General features: G+C 49.3%; 1 protein-coding gene across 1 annotated transcript in view; it reads left to right on the plus strand.

The window, feature by feature from the left end:
- Positions 1–22542, plus strand: part of ZBTB11 (zinc finger and BTB domain containing 11) — a 1715870-nt gene extending 1693328 nt beyond the window's left edge. The window contains exon 11 of the mRNA XM_078657806.1: positions 21779–22542. Coding sequence (XP_078513932.1) covers positions 21779–22308 — 530 coding nt within the window. The 3' untranslated portion in view covers positions 22309–22542. The remainder of the gene's footprint in view (positions 1–21778) is intronic.
- The last annotated feature ends 469 nt before the right edge of the window (positions 22543–23011 follow it).

A 23011-nucleotide genomic window follows, 5' to 3' on the forward strand; every position in this document is an offset into this window, starting at 1 on the left:
CCGCCCGGAGTGTGGAGTGGAGACGGGCTGACTATGGACTGGGGACTGCTGAGACTGCGGGGCCATGTTTGACCCAGCGGGTGGTCTGAGGTCAGGGAGTGCCGCAGCGGGCCTTAGAATGAGCGGAGAGCTGCCGGAGACCGAGCACTGGAGGTGAAAGCGGATTGGCGCCTGGCGGTGGCCTGTTTAGCGGTGGCTTGGGTAGATCAGAGCCGTGCCTCTGCCACCTGGCTCTGGCGGCACGCTTTGGCTGGGGGTCCTTACTTGGAGACTGGGCCACCGCGCTAACCCTAGGGGCTGGAGGTCATTGAGCCAATGGGAACAAAGGGTCATCTCCTGGGGGAGCCCATGATGAAGGAGCACTGTTGTGGATGTTTAATGGACCCTTACCATGGCAAGCGGCGACCTTCGGGGGATTGAGCCAGAGGAGCCCACTGGGTTGCACCAGCTGCGAGGACAGCAGAGAGGCACCTGTGGAGGATACCAACTTGGGCAGATTGAGGGGAGGGTCACCCTCACTCGGACGTTGAGTGACCTCCCAGGGTGCGGAATGGGTCTTTATAGAACAGGGTGCCGAGAAGAGACGAGGAGCCCCCTGGTGAGCAGTGGAGAGCATGTCTGGTGGCCCGGTGCGGATACCGGTGAGTGGAGCCTTCCCCCCGACAAGGCCCACTTGGGGGCTGCAGCCACAGCAGACGAGGTGAGGGAAGCGCTGTGAGATTGGACTGGGCTGGGGTCCTGATGGGCTGAGATCCATGGAGAAACCACGAGGCCGGCAAGGGGGGGCCCACCCGAAGCTGAAGGACGAGTCTGCGGAACAGCGGAAGCAGGACGCGGCTAAATCGCACCAGGTAGATCAAATACCTAAGGCTATCATGGATACAAAGGACGCACTTCAACAGGACATTGCCCAGGTGTCACTGGGGTTGGGCCTCATACGGGTGGATCACGCTAAGTTGGTCGACCGGGTGAAGCAGACTGAGACCACGTTGGAGGTCCTAGAACCTTCCCAGAAAGCGCTGGAAACCCAGATGGGAGAAGTCAAATGCAGATTGCAGGTACAGCAGTGGAGGCCTGAAGATGCCGAAGGGTGCAATAGACGGAACAACATAAAAGTGGTGAGCCTACCGGAAGGAGTGGAAGGGGGCAATATGGTTGACTACCTGGAACAGTGGCTACGGACCGAGGTTGCTCCAGAGGGCCTGACACCTTTCTACACGTTGGAAAGGGCACAAAGGGTGCCGGCCAGACCATTGGCACCTGGAAGACCGCCCAGGCCGGTGGTGGCAAGCCTACTCCACTATAAGGATAGGGACCTGCTTCTGAACAAGGCTCGCACTGCTGGCCCATATAGAGTGGACAATAACAATGTGTCACTGTTTCCAGATTACACATTCGACGTGCAGCGCCATCGAGCCTCGTTTTTGGAGGTTAAGAAGGCACTCCGAGATGAAGGCATCCAATATTCGTTTATGTTTCCAGCACGCTTGAGAGTGACAATGGACAGTAAAACGTATTTTCCCAATGACCCTGAGAAGGCATGGAGTTGGTTGTAATCCTACTGGGCAGGATTGGGTGCGGCAGGAAGAGGTCTAAGGCAACAGACGGAGGTGCCGTGTCCGCGCCGCACAAGACGCACCAGACGACGTCGCCCTGGATCGCAGAAACCCACTACGACTCAGACGGAGAAGGAGAGATCAGCAGCGTTGCAAGCTATGACGGAGATATCTCAAGCGAGAGGAGCTGTGTCGATGGGGGCGAGGGATTCGGAAAAAGGGTCAGCTGGAACTGATTCCGAAGGGACTGACACGGGAAGTGTTTCACTGCCGCATATCACACCAGGGACAGCAGATGAGATTGTTGATGCCTGAAATTGTGCAGTTAAACTTTGGGCCCTGTACGGGGGTTGAATGGTGCTGGCCCCTTTTATTTCAGGAGGGCAATCGGGAGGAGACACAGTTGAGATGGCTGGGGCACGGGGGCATTAGAATAGTGCAGCTGCCTCCACCTGGGACCCTTCCAGAGGGGTTGAAGATTCACTGATAGTGGTGTACTGTGGCAGAACTCAATGGGGTTGTGGACCAGATCTTCTTGGCACTTGGGCTCCTTCCTTAGTTTCGTTCCTTGAGCCGATCCATGGTAGATACCAGAGGGACAGTTGGTTGATAGTTTGAATGGGTACTAGCTTTAGAGCCTGTTCTGGGGAGGGGTTGTTGGGAGAGTTTGAGGGGTTTCTTTGGGGTAGTTCGAACCACTGGTGTGCCAATGGAGGAAGTGCAGTTACGAATGAGAGATAGACGACACAATGGGGACATCTCCTGAGTTAAAATCCATTATGTGTAATGTACGGGTGATACATACGATGTTGAGACGCCACAGGGTCCATGCATATTTGGTGCGTAGGGGAGTGCAGATTGCTTAACTTCAGGAAACTCATGTTGACTGCACTGAAGGTCTGGCATTACAAAGCAGGTGGAGAGGGCAGCTTTTTTATACGACGTACTATGCTTTTTGCTAGGGGTACACTGATATGGGTTAGGGCGGGGTTTCCTTCCAACCGATACAGCTATTAGTGGACCCAGAGGGGAGATTCATGGCTGTAATGGGGCGTTTGGATGGAAAAGATGTGACGTTATGCAGTGTATATGCCCCTAATGTAGAACGGGCGACCTTTTTTGCTCGACTATCAGGGAAGTTGCCACCCTACTTGACCGGTCCGGTGATATTGGGTGATGACTTCAACTCTATTACAGGTACTATGATGGACAGGTCTCATCCTCCGTTGCCTGAGGCCCCTATACATTGGCTCTCTAAACTTAGACAGGACTGGCAAGATAAGTGGGGCCTTATAGACACATGGTGAGTGCAACACTTAGGGGAGCGGGCCTACTCTTACTTTTCGGCACTGCGTGACTTGCATGTGCGGTTGGACGCCATACTATGCACCCCGGTCATTCATGCGGCATTAAGACACAGTGAATATTTAGCGAGGACGATCTCAAATCATAACCCCTTGTTGCTAATTATACACTGGGCTCGGGAGAGGCCTGTAATTCCTACCTGGCAATTACGCCCGGAGGCCTTGGGGGACCCTGTATTCCGTGCGGAGGTACAGACGGGTATAGAGCAATATTTCCTCGAGAATGAGGGTACAGCATTATCCTTGGCACTGGAGTGGGATGCTTTTAAACTCGTGTATAACTAAAATGGTGGGAGTGCGGAAGACTCTCTTGCTAGATATAGAAAAAGAGGAACAACGGCTGCGACAGGCAGAGAGAGCCCGCCCTGAGAACCCAGGGGTGCAGGACGAAGTCCTGGCTGCAAGGGAGGGAGTGGCGGCACAGGAAGAGAGGTTGCGCTGCTCTGACCATAAAGCATACTTGGTGCGGGCGCATGCGGAACGGGATAAGGCGAGCACACATCTGGCCTGGTTGGCCAGTCCGGCCCGAGAGATATGCCTATACTGGCCTTTTCCTCGGCTACGGGAACAACGGAGTATACTGAGCAAGGGTTCAGTGGAATGTTCTTAGAATACTATGCAGACCTGTACAGGAGTAAGCTTCAGGACACGGGCGACAGGCTGGAGGATTTCTTGGCAGAGGTACACCTACCGCGCCTCGAGGAGGACCAGGCGGACTCATTGGGACAGGAGATTATCATAGGGGAAATACGTGGCGCAATAAAACGCCAGGTACAGATGGGCTACCGATTGAATTTTATTCAACATACGTTGATATCTTGGCCCCTAAACTGCTGGCGGTTTTCCAGAAGGCCCGGGGCCCGAGGAGGCTGCCTGCCTCCACTCGAGAGGCTTTCATTATCCCTCTGTTGAAACCAGGGAAGGACCCCCTGAATAGGTCGGCCTATCGCCCGTTATCAATGTTAACATCTGACTATAAAATACTTAGTAGGATCCTTGCGACCCACCTCCTTCCATATATGGTGCAGTTGGTCCATAGTGATCAGGCGGGTTTTATACCGAAACGCACAGCAGCCACTAAAGTGAGACGCCTCCTCCGCATCTTGGGCCATACTTGTACCGGGTCCTGCGTGCGCTCGGTCTAGGGGAATCCATTGTGGGATGGACGGAGATCCTTTACAGGTCGGCGACGGCTCGAGTACGCACAGATGTGATGATCTCCCCATCTTGTTTGGTAGGGCAGGGAACACGACAGGGGTGTCCGCTCTCTCCGTTGTTGTTTGCCTTAGCCATTGAGCCGTTGGCTGCTCATGCCAGACTGGGGAGGCATTACCCCGGGTTAGATCTCCGTGGGGAATAAGCAGTTTATCTCCTTATATGCTGATGATTTATTAATTTTTCTGGCAAATACGGAAACAGCATTAGAGGGTGCGAAGCAATTACTCCATGCTTTTGGCAGGGTCTCGGGGCTGGGGGTGAATTGGGCCAAGACTTGCTTATTTCGGTGGTCTTGTCTGAAGCGGGTCCCTCCCAGGTTGCGGGCATTAGCTGGGAGCCCCAATGTTTGCCCTACCTTAGTACTACCTGTGAGAAGTTGGCCTGGTATATGATGTTCACTATTCTAGTGAGCACCTTGCACCAGTCCAAACAACCCTTATGGTGATGGTTGTAAAGTCAACCTTATAGACCCGCTATCCTAGTGGTAGCATGGACAAAGCAGTCTTAGGCTAAAACTTCAGAGAGCATGTAAAGCAAGCTGTTTTACCATATGTAACCCCTTGAATATCAAATGATAGGACACCACACAGGTTATATATAAAATATATATGTATTTATTATAAACACAACCCCTCTGAACTCTTTATGAGGTCAGAGGCTAAAACACATTACAAGTTACTTAATTATCATACAATAAGTTACACAATATACAGTAGAGCCCTAGGAACACGTAAAACCATATACTAAAATAGTGGTATAAGAACCACGTCACGAATACAGGATAGGCCTAGGGCCTTGGGAATCGCTGGGGCTATGCTGAGCTAACAAGAGTTAGGGAGCAGGAGGCCCACGGGATGTGTGTGCAGTGTCTATTCACACACGCGAGTTACAATAGGGAAACAATGGGAATGTAAGAGTTAGAAACTAGTTCTTTTAGGACACTTCCGGATGTACTAGGAGAAAGCCACTGAAAACTTGGACACTAGGATAGTCAATACCTACAGGAGCACCGGAGTGCCCGCGTTACCTCACCCACAGGAGCCGGGTGCATAGGTGTCAAGTTGTCGGGTTTCGTCGCTGATTCCTATGGAGACCTGTAACTAAAAATGCTGCAGGCGACCAGAAAAAAAGTGTCCGGTTGGATCCAAGGGCGGATCGAGGATGAAGAGTACCTGAAAGCAGAGGGGACGGAGTCTGGGTCACTAGCCACTGCTAGGTCCCTCCTATGGGTGGGACCCAGGAAGGGGGTGGTTACATCCCTTTCCCTTTGTCCAGTTTCGCGCCAGGACTGGGGCAGGATGGCACCAGAACCGGTTTGACTGGAATCTGCCCAGGGACACCTTGTGCGCCCCAGGCAGTGTCTAGTTTCTTTCAACCCTCCCTGCTACAATCCACTATCTCTTGTCTGGGGTGGTGTGACACCTCCCTGTGACAGGAGATCCTTTGATCAAGCGTCCTCTGCCAAGTTTTGGTCAGCAGCAGGAGGCCAGACTCGTGTCTGTGGCAGCAGCATCCATTTTGTGATGCTGGGGCTCTGGTTAGGATTAACCTGTTTTCAGTAAAGTAACATGTCTTCTCCCTCTAGAAGGGTGGAATGCTACCCCCTTCGCCAGAACTTGCGAGGGGGTAGTATTCCAAAGTGTATGACACCAAACACCACATGTTTTGATAAAGCCAAACCAAAGTTAGCATTAACCGCGAGGATTATAATGCACTTAAGAGTATATGGTATGGCAGTATCACTGGAGCAGCAGTAGGGAAATGGTTCTGAACACTTCAGACAGGCTCAGCTCATGCTAGAGCACCATCTCACATAAAACCAAGCACTCTGCCTCCAGGATTGTAAAGGCCTGCCATAGGAGTGACTTATAGGTGTATATGTGTCCAGATATAGGTTTAGACATAGGTATACTATATCTAAGCAAGGGGTGATTACCCCACCTTGCCCCATCTGTGGGAACAGCCAATTGTGTCGATTTAAGTACCAGCCAGGGGTGGCAAAAGACATGCTGCAGCCCCTGGTAGGCCTTGGATGCACCTATGCCCTTGGCACCTATAGTGCACTGTACAGGGGCTGATAAGGTGTCCAGTACCAAATTGGTGATGTACCTAGGGTACATGGAGTGCATTTAAAGAGAGAGCAGATAGCCTGGGACCCTGATTAGCAGGATCCCCAGGCCAACTAAGTCGAAAACCAGCTAAACACAAGGCAAAAAATCTGGGGTAACCATAGTCAGATATCCATCCTCCTACACATATACTCTTAAGTGCATTATAATCCTCGCGGTTATTGCTAACTTTGTTTTGGCTTTATCAAAACATGTCGTGTAAGGTGTCATACGCTTTGGAATACTACCACCTCACCAGTTCTGGCGACGGGGGTAGCATTCCACCCTTCTAGAGGGAGAAGACATGTTGTTCCTACTAATCCAGGTTAAAGTTAACCAAAGCCTCAGCGTCACAAAATGGATGCTGCTGCCACAGACACAAGTCTGACCTCCTGCTGCTTGGAGCCCTTCCAGCAAGGGAGGCTTGGACAATAGGTTTCCTGTCATGGGAGGTGCTAGCACCACCCCAGACAGGCTATAGTGTATTGGGGCAGGGAGGGCTGAATGAAATGAGACACTGCCTGGGGCACACAAGGTGTCCCATGCATAGTCCGGTTCAAACCGGTGCTGGGGCACTCCAGCCCCAGCTCTGGCGTGAAACTGGACAAAGGGAAAGGGGTGTGACCACCCCCTTCCCTGGTCCCACCCATAGGAGGGACCTAGCAGGTAATCCAGCCCCTAAATTTGGTATATAGGTAGGAGCCGAGTCCCAAGACTTTAGATTTATCCTGACTGAAACTTGAAACGAAACTCTGGACCTTCGACATTCTACTCGACATAGAAGACTGAAGAATCGTCCTTGTGGTCAAGGAGTGACCACCCTGTGCAAGCAGGCACCATCAAGCGATCAACGGTTTGCTTTGTCGACGTTCCTGCCGGAGCCCGAAAACACAGCCTGACAAGACCCGGACTTCCAGACTTCCAACAGCCCGATCCACAGTCACAGCAGAGCTGAGACCCGTGGAGGCGACGAGAGACGTGGGACCGGCCATCTTGGAAAGCCAGCGAATTGCTTTCCGTGCAACTTCTGAGGCACCCTCGAAGTTGTGCATTGGGGATTGAGAAGCCCCAGCCCTGAGCAACAACTGCACCGAAGATCAGCCCTCCACACTCCACGAGTTCTGCGTGGGGCCCTTCTGCATTTTCCTGCTTGAGGCGTCTGTCCGGTCACTTGCTCGTTGGCTAGTGGCCTCTGTGACAACGAACCTTTTGATTTACACTGTTGGTCTGGTTGCTCCAGACTGGCCCTTGCTTCCCTGAAAAGGAGAAGTCCATCAGACCTTGCTGGTCTGATCCGTAAGCCATCTTCGATTCCTGCGTGGGTTGCCTTTGCCAAGGCTTGTGGACTCCAATCCGGAAGTCGACACCGCCAACAGCGAGAGCCTTCGTGGAACAGTCCGTATCCAGCTCCTGGTCATCGTCGACACCTCTTGGTCCACGTGGCTGCAGAGACAAGCTTCACGACATCACTTGATTGCTTCGCGACATCGCCTGGTTCCTTCCTGGTCACTGGCTAGTGACCCAGACTCTGTCCCCTCTTCAGGTACTCTTCATCCTCGATCCGCCCTTGGATCCACCTGGACACTTCCCTCCTGGTCGCCTGCAGCATCTTTCTCCAAGGCTCCATAGGATTCAGCGACAAAACCCGACACACTTTGACACCTATGCACCCGCTTCCTGTGGGTGAGGTAACCGAGTACTTCGGTGGTCCTGTGGGTATTTACTATCCTAGTGTCTAACTTTCAAGTAGCTTTCTCCTTGTCCATCCGGAAGTGACCTAAAAGAACTAGTTTCCAATTCTTTCGTTCCCATTCTAACTCTATGGTAACTTGCGTGCGTGTAAAGACACTGCACGCGCATCCCTGGGGCCTCCTGCTCCCTATCCTTTGGTAGTACAGCATAGCCCCAGCGATTCTCCAGGCCTTAGGCCTATCCTTTGTTCGTGACGTGGTTCTTATACCACTATTTTAGTATATGGTTCGAAGTGCCCCTAGGGCATTACTGTATTTTGTGCAACTTATTGTATTATAATTGAGTATCTTGTTATGTGCTTGTGCCTCTAACCTCATAAAGAGTTCAGAGGATTGTGTTAGAAATAAATACAGATATATTTTGATATACAACCAGTGTGGTGTCCTTTCACTTGGTATTAAAGGGGTTACATATGGTAAAACAGCTGGCTTCACATGCCCTCTTGAGTTTAGCCTAAGACTGCTTTGTCCATGCTACCACAAGGATAGCTGGTCTATAAGGTTGACTTTACAACCATCACCATAAGGGTTGTTTGGACTGGTGCAAGGTGCTCACTAGAATAGTGAACATCATATACCAGGCCAACTTCTCACATTGGGTGCAGCGGTTGGGATTTGAGCTTGCTGTTGTTTTACCAAGTGTAATCTTTGAGATATCATTTGAAACATCACATTAGGTACCATAGGTACATATAACAAGTCATAGTCATAGTCATAGTCTCTTGTATAGCGCACAAATCACAAAAGTCTCAAGGCGCTTAGCAACAAACGACAACCAAGTATGAGAGGGAGCGGAGGAGAGGAGATTAATTAGGAAAGAGCCAGGTTTTTAAGCCCTTACGAAAAGCCTGATGATTGGAAAGGGACTGCAGATGTGTAGGTAGTTTATTCCATAGTTGAGGGGCTAGGTAAGAAAAGGCTCTACAGCCCATCCTCGACGTTCTAGCCCTAGGTTGTACCAGAAGGATTTTAGTACTGGACCTTAAGGCTCTGGAGGGTTTATACCTGGCCACTTTCTCGACAAGATAAGAAGGTCCTTTCCCATATAAAAGTTTATGCGTGAGACCTAGGATTCGATCGGTAGCCACCTGAAAATCTTCCGCAATTTTCGTAGTATACCATAACAGATACCAGATACTTGGGTAATCTGAGCCTTCATAGAAAGAGCACATTCGAGCATTATTCCCAGGTCACGAACCGCCTCTTTGGGCTCCGGACATGGTCCCAGTTCTGTAGGCCACCAGTCATGTGACCACTGTGTCTTCGCCTTGCCAAATAGCATAATTTCAGTTGTACTGAAATTAAGCTGGAGTTTGTTATCATTCATCCATTCGCTAATATGGATCATACATCTCTTAAATCTGGTACAGGTGTCAAGAACGTCTGGACTACAGGTAATAAGAACCTGCGTATCGTCCGCGTAGGACACTGTGGTGAAACCGTAAGATTTTATGATTCTGGCCAGGGGGATAAGATAAATGTTAAATAACATGGGGCTCAAAATGGACCCTTGAGGTACCCCCACAGTAACAGGCATCCTACTGGATTCCAAAGAGTTGATCCTGATGTAAGTATGCCGGTCGGCGAGGAAACTCTTGAACCAGGCCAGAGCCTTGCCTCTGACACCAATCTCCCACAGCCGTTGATGAAGGATGCTGTGGGAGAGGGTGTCAAAGGCTGCTGAAAGATCTAATAAGATCAGAAATGCGGAATCACCTTTGTCCAGTGTGAGACGAATGTTATCCACCACTTCCATCACTGCCGTTTCAGTGCCAGGGCAGCACGGAAGCCCGATTGCGAGGGATCTAAAAGTGAATGTGTTTCTACAAAACTGGAGACACGTTTGTTAACAAGATGTTCCTGTACCTTTCCGAAGTAGGGTAATAAAGGTAACAAAGATATGGGCCTGTAATTGGAGGCAATAGAGGGGTCGCTAGTGAGCTTTTTAAGAATTGGTTTTACCTGGGCCACCTTCCAGCTGCTAGGCATAGATGCCAGCTCGAAAGAGGTATTATAGATTTTAGAGAGAGAGCAGGCCAAGCGAGGAAATATTTCATTGCACTTACGAGGGGCTAGCGAATCAGTGGGAGAACCCAATTTCACTTTCTCCAGTGCAACTAACACTTCTGCAGCCGTGGTGGGCTCAAATTCCATAAGCAAAGAGCCCTCTATATGGTGAGGAGTCAAGGGGTTACAGGATGATACCTCACCAGTTAAGGTGTCATTAGATCCGGGGGTTGTAAACATCGAATAGATGGACTTGATTTAATATGGAAATGCGCGGCCAATGCATTAACCCACTCCAAGGTGGGGGTGAAAGATGATTGTTCCACCTGGGGAGCGGTAAACTCATTTAGTATTTTAAATAATTATTTCGAGGAGTGAGAGGCTTTATTAATTCTTTGTGTAAGATAGCTAGATTTAGCTTCCTTTATTTTTCCCAAGTAAAGAAAATTAATCTGTTTATAATTTTTACGATCTTCACTAGTTTTTGCTTTTCTCCACAGCCTTTCTGCTACTCTACTAGCAGTTTTTTTTATTTTCAATTCCTCTGTGAACCAAGGGCCGGTAATAGATTTGACTTTAACTCTCATTTCAGGAATGACCTTATCCAGTGCAGTCTTCACACACTCTTCCTGCTGGTTGGCCATAAGGTCAATGTTGTTAAGTGTGTCACCGGGAGGGTTGAAATAAATCTCAAAGGCCTCCTGTGTGAGTTTAGGCCAGGGACGTATGAGCATTAAGTCTGCACACTTAGAGATCCTGGGCTTATTGGGACCAGGAAAACTAAATTTCACTAAAATATGGTCCGTCCAGGTCATAGGCAGAGGGGTTTCGCAGGTAAAACTTGGCATATTAGTGAAAATTAGATCCAGAGTGTGCCCTGCCTGGTGAGTAGGTCCTAGAACCCTTTGTGTTAATGATAAGGTTTCCATACTGGTCTTTAAATGACAGGAATCGGTATCAAGAATAACCATGTGGTAATTAAAATCTCCTATTAAAATAAAGTGATCCCTGGCCAATACATGTGAGGCGATAGTATCCAGGAGAGCATTAACAAATTTGGATTTATCGCCAGGACGCCTATAGACCAGAGCAACTCTACCTGTCGTCGTTTTAAAATACAAAAGATTAACTATTAAAATTTCAAACAGGGGGTTAGAAAAGGATTCCAACATGGAGATACCAAGCGGGGCCTTTGCTGCCACTGCAACTCCGCCTCCTCTCCTCCCCTCTCTGTCTTGTCTGATAACATGGTATTCAGATGGAAACGCAGTTGCCACATGCTTGACTGTGAAGCCATGTTTCAGTAAGAAAGCATATATCAGGCTGGTCATTGTCAAGTAGACTCCATAATTCCAAAGTGTGCTTGGGGATGGACCTAGTATTTATATAGAGGGCAGAGAAAGATTTAGAGTCTTCGTTGGTGGTCAATCTAATTATTTTCCCTGGGTTTGTTTCAGATGTAGAGGTCGCAGAGGTGGGCACAGATGCTAGTGAAGTGGCAATGGTATCGGAGTTATTAACAAAGGTGCAAGGCAAGAGTTGAGGATAAATACTAATAGTTGCACTCTTTGGCTTTAGAGATATAAGTTCTTGCCTAGAGTAGCGAATAATATCCACAACAGTAGCGATCCACTCACAGTTTGCAGCCGAGAATCGTCCAGGGGCTCGGGCGGCGGGTGGCGTCCGGACGCAGACGGGCTTGCCTTTGTCGCGCCACAGGCGCGCCGCTGCGCGCGTCCGCGCTGGGGGTGGAATTAAGTAGGCAGGAGGGCGGGGCCACTATGCTGACGTTTTCGACCCTGTGGTGCTCTGCTGCTTCCTGTCCCTCCGCACAATCGGCACAAGCCGTGGCGGACCGGGGACACAGCGGAGACACCAAAAGTGAGTTGAGACAGCGGTCGTAATCACTGCTGTGCAATATTTATTAAAACAAAGTGCAATTGATAAAGATCGGTGCAATTTTAAAAACAGGTTATGTGAGCAAAATACACATTTCCAAGGGGAAAACACGGGGAGAACAGTCGCAATACAACACGTCAGAATTTTCTCCCTGAAACACAAATCCCCACAGCGCTAGCCAGCGGAGTACACTCACACCAGGAATGCCGTTTGAGCTGCGCGCGTCCGCGCTGGGGGTGGAATTAAGTAGGCAGGAGGGCGGGTCACTAAGCTGACGTTTTCGACCCTGTGGTGCTCTGCTGCTTCCTGTCCCTCCGCACAATCGGCACAAGCTGTGACGGACCGGGGACACCGCGGAGACACCAAAAGTGAGGTGAGACAGCGGTCGTAATCACTGCTGTGCAATATTTATTAAAACAAAGTGCAATTGATAAAGATCGGGGCAATTTTAAAAACAGGTTATGTGAGCAAAATACACATTTCCAAGGGGAAAATACAGGGAGAACAGTCGCAATACAACACGTCAGGATTTTCTCCCTGAAACACAAATCCCCACAGCGCTAGCCAGCGGAGTACACTCACACCAGGAATGCCGTTTGAGCTCAAGACCTAAAATACTTAAGTTCTACTGAAATTAGTTGTTGTAGACCAAAGGGCCTAGCACACCCTGACTACAACTCCTAGGGAGGTTTAGTAGATAACACTTAGTGTAGGTAGGTGCAAACACCACACCTCACTAGAAAATGTCAACCACAGGTGAACCTAGTGTATCTCTACCTGGGGGAAGTGACCCTAGCAGGGTACCCTCAAAATTTGACATGCGGAGCTTCAGAGAACTGAGACACTTATGTACCACAAGGAAGCTGAAACAGGGTTCTAACCCTACCCTTCACCACCTGATAGACCTCTTAGAAGAGTCTGAAGCTCTTAAGGCCTCAGGCACAGGTCCTGCAGGGAATGCAGAAGGTATACCATCTTCAGAAGATGACCCCCCTGTCCCAGAAGAAGAAGAAGAAGAGGAAGAGGAGGAGGAGGAGGAGGAAGAAGGAGTTTCTGAAGAAGGGGTAGACAGCCAGGTCCCAGTCAGAAGACTTAGCCAGGCTAACCTAAGCCTACATGGGACTGGAGAAGGGCTAGCCCTTCCCAGACCCAACAGTAGACTTAATCAGAGGTATAGGAGGGACAGATCTCACTCAGGTGAATCTCTCCACTCCAATGCCTCAAGAGGTTCTCAGAGGGGGAGGACTTCCCCTCTAAGGAGAGAACACCAGGCTAAGACGAGGGAAGTCCAAATCAGAATAGAGAGGGAAGAACTTGCCCTAGCCCAAGCAAAACTTGCTTTAGCAAGGGAGCAAAAGTTGAGTGGATTAGATTCCACTGGTGGCAGCAATATCCCTAAGGATAAAGACAGGTCCCATGACAATAGACACCTGAGTAAGATTGTGCCCCCCTATAGAGATGTGGATGATATCCACAAATGGATAGCTGCTTTGGAGAGGGCCTGTAAGGTACAGCAGATACCCCAAAGTCAATGGGCAGCAATCTTGTGGCTCTCCTTTGCAGAAAAAGGAAGAGACACGCTCCTCACAGTTAGTGATGATGATGCTAACAATTACACTGTCCTGAAGAGTCCTCTAATTGATGGGTTTGGCCTAACCACTGAACAGTACAGGTTGATGTTCAGAGATATCCAGAAGACACAGACTCAGGACTGGACTGATTTTGTTGATTGTGCCACTAAGGCGCTGGAAGGCTGGTTGCTGGGAAGTAAAGTTAAGGACTATACAGGATTGTATAATTTGATCTTGAGAGAGCAAATTCTTACCAATTGTCAGAACCAGTTGTTGCACCAACACCTGATTGACTCAGATCTGACCTCTCCCCAAGAATTGGGAAAGAAGGCAGACAAATGGGTCAGAACCAGGGTTAAGCAGAAACCCCAGAACCAAGGTGGCGATCAGAAAAAGGCAGAACAAAAAGGTGGGGATCAGAAACAAATAGACCAGAAGTCTTCATCAGGCCCCCAAAATTCAAATGAGGGGGGGTCCCAACATTCCAAGAAGAAGAAGAAAGAAGGTCCAAAGAAACCTTGGTGTAATTATTGTAAATCTGCCTCTCACTGCTTTAGTGAGTGCACTAAGAAAGGTACAACCCCTTCCACTGTAGCCCCTAAGGCATCTGCACCCCCTAGTACAGTTAACAGTGGTAGTTCCCAACCCAAGGCTATAGTGGGGTTAACCATGGGTACTGAGATGGATTCTGGCCTAGTCAGGATACCAACTCAGGCTGTTCTTGTCTGTGATGTGGACATGGCTATGTCCACTACTGTGAGTCCCAGTACCCTGGGCAAGTACTGGCAAACACATTTAATCAATGACAACGTGGCTCAGGCCTACAGGGACACATGTGCCAGTGTCACTATGGTGACACCTAACTTTGTGGATCCTAGACAGATTGTACTGGGTGATAATTACCTGGTGACCAATGCAAGCAACGTCACTACTACACATAGCGTGGCAGTTGTTAACTTCTCCTGGGGAGGGGTAACTGGCCTCAAAAGAGTTGTGGTAAGGGCAGACCTCCCAGTTGAATGTCTGTTGGGCAATGATCTTGAATCCTCAGTATGGTCAGAAGTGGAGTATAGGACTCATGCAGAGATGTTAGGCATATCAGCTCATGTCCTTGCTGTGACCAGGTCACAGGCCAAAAAGTGCCAAACTGAACAGGTCTTGGATCCTGTAACTATGGACCAAGTACCACCCAAGAGAAAGAGCAGTAGGGTTAAGGCAGTGCCTTCCCCCCTTCCCTCAGGTGATGATCAGCCTTCTCAGGAAGCTGATTGTGAGACCCCTGAAGGAACTGTCCTAGAAGAGCTTGAACTTGACCAGGTTGAGTTTCTTGGGACAGGGGGACCTTCAAGGGCAGACTTGAGGCAGGCACAATTAGACTGCCTCTCTCTTGAACCCCTCAGACAGCAAGCTGCTTCTGAGGCTGCTGGGAATGCTACAGGTACCCATAAAGTTTACTGGGATGAAGGACTCCTTTATTCTGAGGGTAGAGACCCCAAGCCTGGTGCTTCCAGGAGGTTGGTCATACCTCAGGCCTTTAGGGGTTTCCTTCTTACCTTAGCCCATTATATTCCCTTAGCAGGGCATCTAGGCCAGAACAAGATTTGGGACAGGCTTGTTCCTCACTTTCACTGGCCACATATGTCAGAAGAAGCCAAGGAGTTTTGTCGCTCCTGTGTGACCTGCCAAGCCAGTGGCATATCAGGTGGCACAACAAGGGCCCCCCTTATACCACTACCTGTGGTGGGGGTACCCTTTGAAAGTGTAGGGATTGACATTGTTGGACCAATGGATCCCGAAACAGCCGCTGGGCACAGATTTATACTGGTGGTTGTGTATCATGCCACCAGGTATCCAGAAGCTATTCCCCTAAGGACCACAACAGCACCTGTTGTGGCAAGAGCCCTCCTGGGAGTTTTCTCAAGAGTGGGCTTTCCAAAGGAGGTTGTCTCAGACAGAGGTGCAAACTTCATGTCTGGGTACTTGACTGCTATGTGGAAGGAGTGTGGTGTTAATTACAAATTCACTACACCCTACCATCCACAGTGCAATGGACTTGTTGAAAGATTCAACAAGACCCTCAAGGGTATGATCAAGGGTTTACCTGAAAAGCTTAGTCGAAGATGGGACATCCTTCTACCCTGCCTTCTGTTTGCTTACAGAGAGGTCCTACAAAAGGGGGTTGGCTACAGCCCTTTTGAACTTTTGTTTGGGAATCCTGTAAGGGGACCCCTATGTCTAGTGAAGGAAGGATGGGAGTTATCTCTCAAAAAGCCTAAACAAGACATATTGGACTATGTACTTGATCTCCGCTCCAGGATGGCTGAGTATATGAAGAAGGCTTCTAAAAACCTTGAGGATAGCCAAGAACTTCAAAAAGCTTGGCATGACCAAAAGGCTGTGCTGACTGAGTACCAGCCAGGACAGAATGTGTGGGTGTTGGAGCCAGTGGCCCCAGCAGCACTCTAAGACAAATGGTCTGGACCCCACACAATTGTTGAGAAAAAGGGAGAGGTCACCTACTTGGTGGACCTTGGTACTCCTAGGAGCCCCCACAGCGTGCTCCAAGTCAACAGACTCAAAGCATATGTTGACAGGGCAGACATGGGCTTGCTCATGGCTACAGATGAGGGACAGGAGGAAGAGAGTGACCCTCTCCCAGACCTGTTAACTCAGAACCCTGATGATGGTTCAGTTGATGGTGTGGCCTTAGCTGGCTGCCTCACTGACCAGCAGCAACAGGACTGCGGACAAGTTATACAGCCCTTCAGACTTATGTTTTCATTGACACCTATTCAGACTAACTGGTGCACCCATGAGGTGGACACTGGTGACAGTCTGCCTGTGAAGAGTAAGATCTACAGGCAACCTGACCATGTCAATCAATCAATCAATCAATCATGCCATTTGTATAGCGCACTACTCACCCGGGAGGGTCTCAAGGCGCTTGGGGGGAGGGGTATGCTACTGCTCGAACAGCCAGGTCTTGAGTTGTTTCCTGAAGGCGAGATGGTCCTGGGTCAGCCGAAGGTGGATGGGGAGGGAGTTCCAAGTCTTGGCAGCCAGGTAAGAGAAGGATCTTCTTCCGGCGGTGGCTCTTCGGATGCGTGGTATGGCTGCGAGGGCGAGGCTGGTGGACCGTAGCTGGCGGGTGGGCGTGTAGAAGGTCAGGCGGTCGTTGAGGTACTTGGGGCCCAGGTCGTGGAGAGACTTGTGTGCGTGGGTGAGGAGCCGGAACATGATCCTCTTGTCGACAGGGAGCCAGTGCAGGTTCCTCAGGTGGCTGGAGATGTGGCTGCGTCGGGGCACATCCAGGATGAGTCGGGCGGAGGCGTTCTGGATGCGCTGGAGTCTTTTCTGTAGCTTGGCTATGGTTCTGGCGTAGAGGGCGTTTCCGTAGTCCAGTCGGCTGGTGACGAGTGCCTGGGTGACAGTCTTCCTGGTCTCGGTTGGGATCCAGCGAAAGATCTTGCGAAGCATACGCAGGGTGTTGAAGCACGATGAGGAGACGGCGTTGACTTGTCTGGTCATCGAGAGGGTGGGGTCCAGGATGAAGCCCAGGTTGCGTGCGTGGTCGGTTGGCTTGGGTGCGGTGCCCAGGGCTGGGGGCCACCAGGAGTCGTCCCAGGCGGAGGGCGAAGATCCCAGGATGAGGACTTCCGTCTTGTCAGGGACTGTATAAAGACTGAGGTACAGAAAATGCTGGAGTTGGGAGTAATTGAGCCATCAGAGAGCCCCTGGGCCAGCCCAGTAGTCCTTGTGCCAAAACCTCACACCCAAGATGGTAAGAGAGCGATGAGGTTCTGTGTGGACTATAGAGGTCTCAATGCTGTCACTATGACAGATGCTCACCCAATTCCAAGAGCAGATGAGCTCATTGATAGGTTGGCTTCTGCCAAGTTTCTGAGCACATTTGATTTGACAGCTGGCTATTGGCAAATCAGGTTAGCTGAGGATGCCAAGGCTAAAACCGCTTTCTCAACCCCAGGAGGTCATTATCAATTTGTGGTAATGCCCTTTGGCTTGAAGAATGCACCTGCCACTTTCCAAAGGTTGGTGAACCAAGTCCTCACTGGGTTGGATGACTTTTGTGCAGCTTATCTTGATGATATTGCTGTCTTCAGCTCAACCTGGGAGGATCACCTGATACACCTGAAGAAGGTTTTAGAGGCCCTGCAGAAGGCAGGCCTAAATATCAAGGCCACAAAGTGCCAGATAGGGCAGAGTAAAGTTGTGTACCTGGGCCACCTTGTAGGTGGGGGTCAGGTTCAACCATTGGAGAGTAAGATCCAGACCATCAAGGACTGGGCTCCTCCAACCACCCAGACACAGGCCAGAGCATTCTTGGGCCTGTCTGGTTACTACAGAAAGTTTGTTAAGAACTATCGGTCCATTGTGACACCACTTAGGGCCAGATGTAGGAGCCCTAATACCGGTCGTAAACGGACGATTTCGGCCGTTTCCGACCGGTACTAGGGTTTTCAGATGTAGGGGGCTGAAAATTACAGAATCGGTATATTTACCGATTCGGTAAAATTACCGATTCGGTAAATTACCGAATCGGTAAATTTACCGATTCTGTAATTCCAAATGTAGGTGGCACAGTTTACAGTGCCACAGGCCCTTAAGAGTCGGTATTTTACCACACAATCCTATTGTGTGGTAAAATACCGAATTCAGGTGTGCATGCACATCTGTGCATGCACACCTGTGCAATGTGACACACAGACATGCCCTTAGGGCATGTATGTGTGCCACATGTCACACAAGCCTGTACTTGGGGTGCTAGAGGGTGTCAAAGTGACACCCCCTGCACCCTTGCAGGATTCAGTATTTACCGATTCTGTAAATACAGAATCGGTATTTCCCATTGATTCCTATGGTCTTCAAAGCCCATAGGAATCAATGGGAAATACTGATTCTGTATTTACAGAATCGGTAAATACCGAATGTTACAGATTCGGTAATTCTGAATTTAAAATTACCTACATCTGCCTCCTTCCTATTTACCTACTCTTTAATACCGAATCGGTAAAATCGGTTTTTAAGAGTAGGTAAATCGGAATTACCTACATCTAGCCCTTAATGACTTGACTTCAAAGAAGATGCCAAAAAAGGTTCAGTGGACAGTTAGCTGTCAAAAGGCATTTGATGACTGTAGGAAGGTGGATACCTGACTATGGTTACCTCAGATTTTTTGCCTTGTGTTTAGCTGGTTTTCGACTTAGTTGGCCTGAGATCCTGCTAATCAGGGCCCCAGGCTATCTGCTCTCTCTATGAAATGGACTCCATGTACCTTAGGTACATAACTAATTGGATATTGGGTCACCTTATGAGCCCCTGTATAGTGTACTATAGATACCCAGGGCATAGGTGCATCCAAGGCATACCAGGGGCTGCAGCATATCTTTTGCCACCCCTGGCTGGCCATCCAAACTGACACAACTGGCTGGGGCAAGGTTGTGTAATCACCCCTTGCTGCTTAGATATAGTATTCCTATGTCTAACCTTATATCTAGACAAAAGGGGGTGGTGATGGACGGAGCATCAGAACCAATCAAACACTCACACCCAGTCAAAAGATCTGGGTTTGATCCATCACCGTTCTTTAGCCCACTCTGCCACCCCAGTTCAGACATGGCTATATGCAATCAGTCTGACCCTGAGGAACAGTCCAGCCCGAACTGCCAAGCCATGCCTTCCCTGGACCGGAAACAAGCTTCCGAGGACTGGTTTCTGGCATTCCAGCCGTCTTCAGCCCGGCTTGCTTGAATCCAGTGGCAAAGTGAGCAAGGGACTCATGTCTGAGCATACCCTGCCACACTTATGGCGACCAAAGCGGTACAAAAGAGGGTGGTGATGGACGGAGCATCAGAACCAATCAAACACTCACACCCAGTCAAAAGATCTGGGTTTGATCCATCACCGTTCTTAAGCCCACTCACCGCGGAGCCCAATCATGGCCGCTACCTGGTGGAGCTGTTTTTTTCAGCTATAGAGGAGATGAGTCTGTTCACCCCCTCGGAGAAAAACCAAAGGAAATGATGGAATTTCCTTTGGTTTTTCTTTGTTCGCCATAAGTTGGCAGGGTATGCTCAGGCGTGAGTCCCTTGCTCACTTTGCCACTGGATTCAAGCAATCCGGGGTGAAGACGGCTGAAATGCCAGAAACCGGTCCTCTGTAGCTTGTTTCCGGTCCAGGGAAGGCATGGCTTGGCAGTTCGGGCTGGACTGTTCCCATGAGGCACAGGGTCAGACTGATTTGCATATGGCCTTGTCTGAACTGGGGTGGCAGAGTGGACTAAAGAACGGTGATGGATTAAACCCAGATCAGTTGACTGGGGGTGAGTGATTGTATTGTCAACGCTCCGTCCATCATTTCCTTTGGTTTTTCTTTGTTCGCCATAAGTTGGCAGGGTATGCTCAGACATGAGTCCCTTGCTCACTTTGCCACTGGATTCAAGCAAGCCTGGCTGAAGACGGCTGAAATGCCAGAAACCGGTCCTCGGTAGCTTGTTTCCAGGGAAGGCATGGCTTGGCAGTTCGAGCTGGACTGTTCCCATGAGGCACAGGGTCAGACTGATTTGCATATGGCCATGTCTGAACTGGGGTGGCAGAGTGGGCTAAAGAACGGTGATGGATTAAACCCAGATCAGTTGACTGAGGGTGAGTGATTGTATTGTCAACGCTCCGTCCATCATTTCCTTTGGTTTTTCTCCGAGGGGGTGAACAGACTCATCTCCTCTATAGCTGAAAAAAACAGCTCCACCAGGTTGCGGCCATGATTGGGCTCCGCAGTTAGCAAAATTCACGGTCCATCGTAAGATCACTAACTAAAATCGAGGGAATTGGTGAGTTGAATGGCCTCCGTCCATATAATCTCAGGTGAGTTCGAAGGTTCAAGGAGGGGGTAGAACTCAGGGGATTAGAGCCCGAAAGGAAATTCCTAGCCGGGGAGCTCCCGGCCGGAGCTCCTCACATGTTGGCCATCTTGACCATGGGAGCCTGCAGGTGCCTGGATGGTCTACTGCGAGAAGAGCAAACTCCTGAGCTCCTGGGCGTGACCGTGCGCCAGGGCTCGACCTTGGGGCACTGTGAGGGACCCCCAGCACCGAACAGAAGCAACCGGCCCATTCCGATGTTCAGCTACGAGGCCGGCTTCAAAGCCCGAGTCCGCCTCACCTCCGCCATTTTAGGATCAGGCAAACCAGGTCCGGGTCCTCACCGCAGAGATATCTGTGCAGAGATCTCTCATCCGCCCCTGGGGGCAGAGCTGTGGGCAGCGTTATGCCGGAGGACCTCTCCCACACTTTGTGGGCCGCAGTTTCTCACCTCAGGAGCCCCGCGGGAGCCTCGCGTTATCGTGCCGGGCCTCGCGTTATCGTGCCGGGCCTCGCGTTATCGTGCCGGGCCTCTGCAGCAAACACCCCCAGGCAACTTCTCGAGGCCGGATCCCCCTTCTGGTCGAGTCGGAGTCTTTCTTTCGTTCTTTTACTGGCACATACATGTATTGGCACATACAAGTGCAGTTTAAAGCTGGTAAACTATTAATCTCATAAACTGTTAATCCCAGGTGGCCATTTTGTGATTGTGAATATTGTGAATATTATGTTACAGACCCCTGTCATCTGCTGGCAACGTTGCGCAAATCGGTGACTTTTGTATGATACTGTGGTATCCTTCTCCCTGTTAACCTGCCTCTTTACCTCACCCTTACTAGAATGTTTTCCTTGGAACCTGATGATGTACTCTTGTTATGGTTCTAATCAGTCCAGCACAGCGACAGTTGCTGACTGCCTATCTCTGCTTATCACAGATTCTTAACACCTTGCAGCCTGTTATCTGTGGCCGAGTGGAGACCTGGTTGATTGCATTAAATGGTAATTGCTTGCTTGATCGTGTGCTGTATGCACAAAGGTGTCCACTCTCGCACGTAGTATAATAATGTAACTGATGCCATTAACTCAGTGATTGGTTGTACATATGTGCTGCGTTGTCTATGTGCCTATTTTTTTAATAATAATAATAATAATACCAGCATTTGAAAAAACGCGCAGCTACCTCGGACGAGGTGTCCCGGCGCTGGGGGCCGTCGGGAAGATTAAGCGAGCTATTGCTCAGAGTCACAAGGTGCTGGGCTAATCTGCCACTGGTACCGGGGACCGAACGGTGAGCCCCCGTGGTCCGGAGTCAGCCGCCCTGGCCGTTGCAGTACACTTCTAATGTGTTACCTATAAAAACTCAATAAATCTGGTTAAAAAAACATACAGTTGTCACTTCGGTAATTTATACTATTTTTTTTCCACAGGAGTTAAACCCTTTGAATGCCTGACCTGTGGAGTGGCATGGGCAGATGCACGGTCACTGAAACGCCACGTGAGGACACATACTGGCGAACGCCCATATGTCTGTCCGGTGTGCAATGATGCTTACATTGATGCTAGAACATTACGGAAACATATGACAAAGTGCCACAATGATTATGTACCTTGTAAAATTGTGCTTGAGAAAGACACACTTCAATTCCATAACCAAGGAACCCAAGTAGAGCATGCTATCAGCATGTTATCTGCGGATGTGCAACAACATGAATCCGAAATGGTCGCTGAAGAAATTGAGAGTGTATTGGTTTCAGGAGGGGGGACTCTTGAAGCGATTGAAGCCGTCACTGACACAGAGGAATGCACATCAGTATCCACTCTCTCTGACCAAAGCATTATGCAAGTAGTGAATTATGTATTGGCACAGAAACAAGGACTAAAAGTAGAGGCTTCTGAAACAGGTGATATTGTAGAAGGAGAGATGAGCCAAGCTTCTGACAGTGAAAGAATGTTGTAACAGAAATGTAAACCGTAGAAAATAATGTGTTGATGTTTAAGCTTTTCAATAAAGCTAAACTGTGTTTGCTCCCTGTTAACAAGATGACTGATCGATCATGTGCATGAATTGCAAAGTAAAACTGCATATATAGTTCTACTTCCAGCTGTAAGTTTTTGCAATGTGATGCGAAAGGGGAATTAACTTTATCAATAAAGACAGTGATGAGGTTAAATAAAACATGTTGATACTATAGATGTTGTCTCTAAATGTTTGGAGCTTCAGGACCATGGGCAGGTGGCCCTTCCCAAACATCAACCATGTCGCTCAAAACAACATTTTGAAATGTTATGGAAAGCTGTTTACAATCGTCAAACTTAATGAGAGATAAAGACTTTTGCAAACAAGAAAAGCATATGAACAAAGTGCAAATATGCTTGAATGTACATTTATGTACTCTGGTATTTTGAGTAGCGAAAGTGTTAATTGTCATGTCCATCCTTTAGATTGATATTATGTGTAACCTTTTGAATAGTGTACATTCTGCAGAGACAAAGCATTCCAAGTGGTCCGCCTTACTTTAACAATTGTATTGTATTGTATTGTAATTGCATTTATATAGCGCTTACTACCCCTGACGAGGCGCGAAGCGCTTTTTCGGCGGGTAGCACGCTACTCCGGGACCCACAGAGGATTAGTGCTGAATTAGTATAGTGAAACATGC

This window comes from Lissotriton helveticus, chromosome 8, assembly GCF_964261635.1.
Source record: "Lissotriton helveticus chromosome 8, aLisHel1.1, whole genome shotgun sequence".
Taxonomy (NCBI): Eukaryota; Metazoa; Chordata; class Amphibia; order Caudata; family Salamandridae; genus Lissotriton; species Lissotriton helveticus.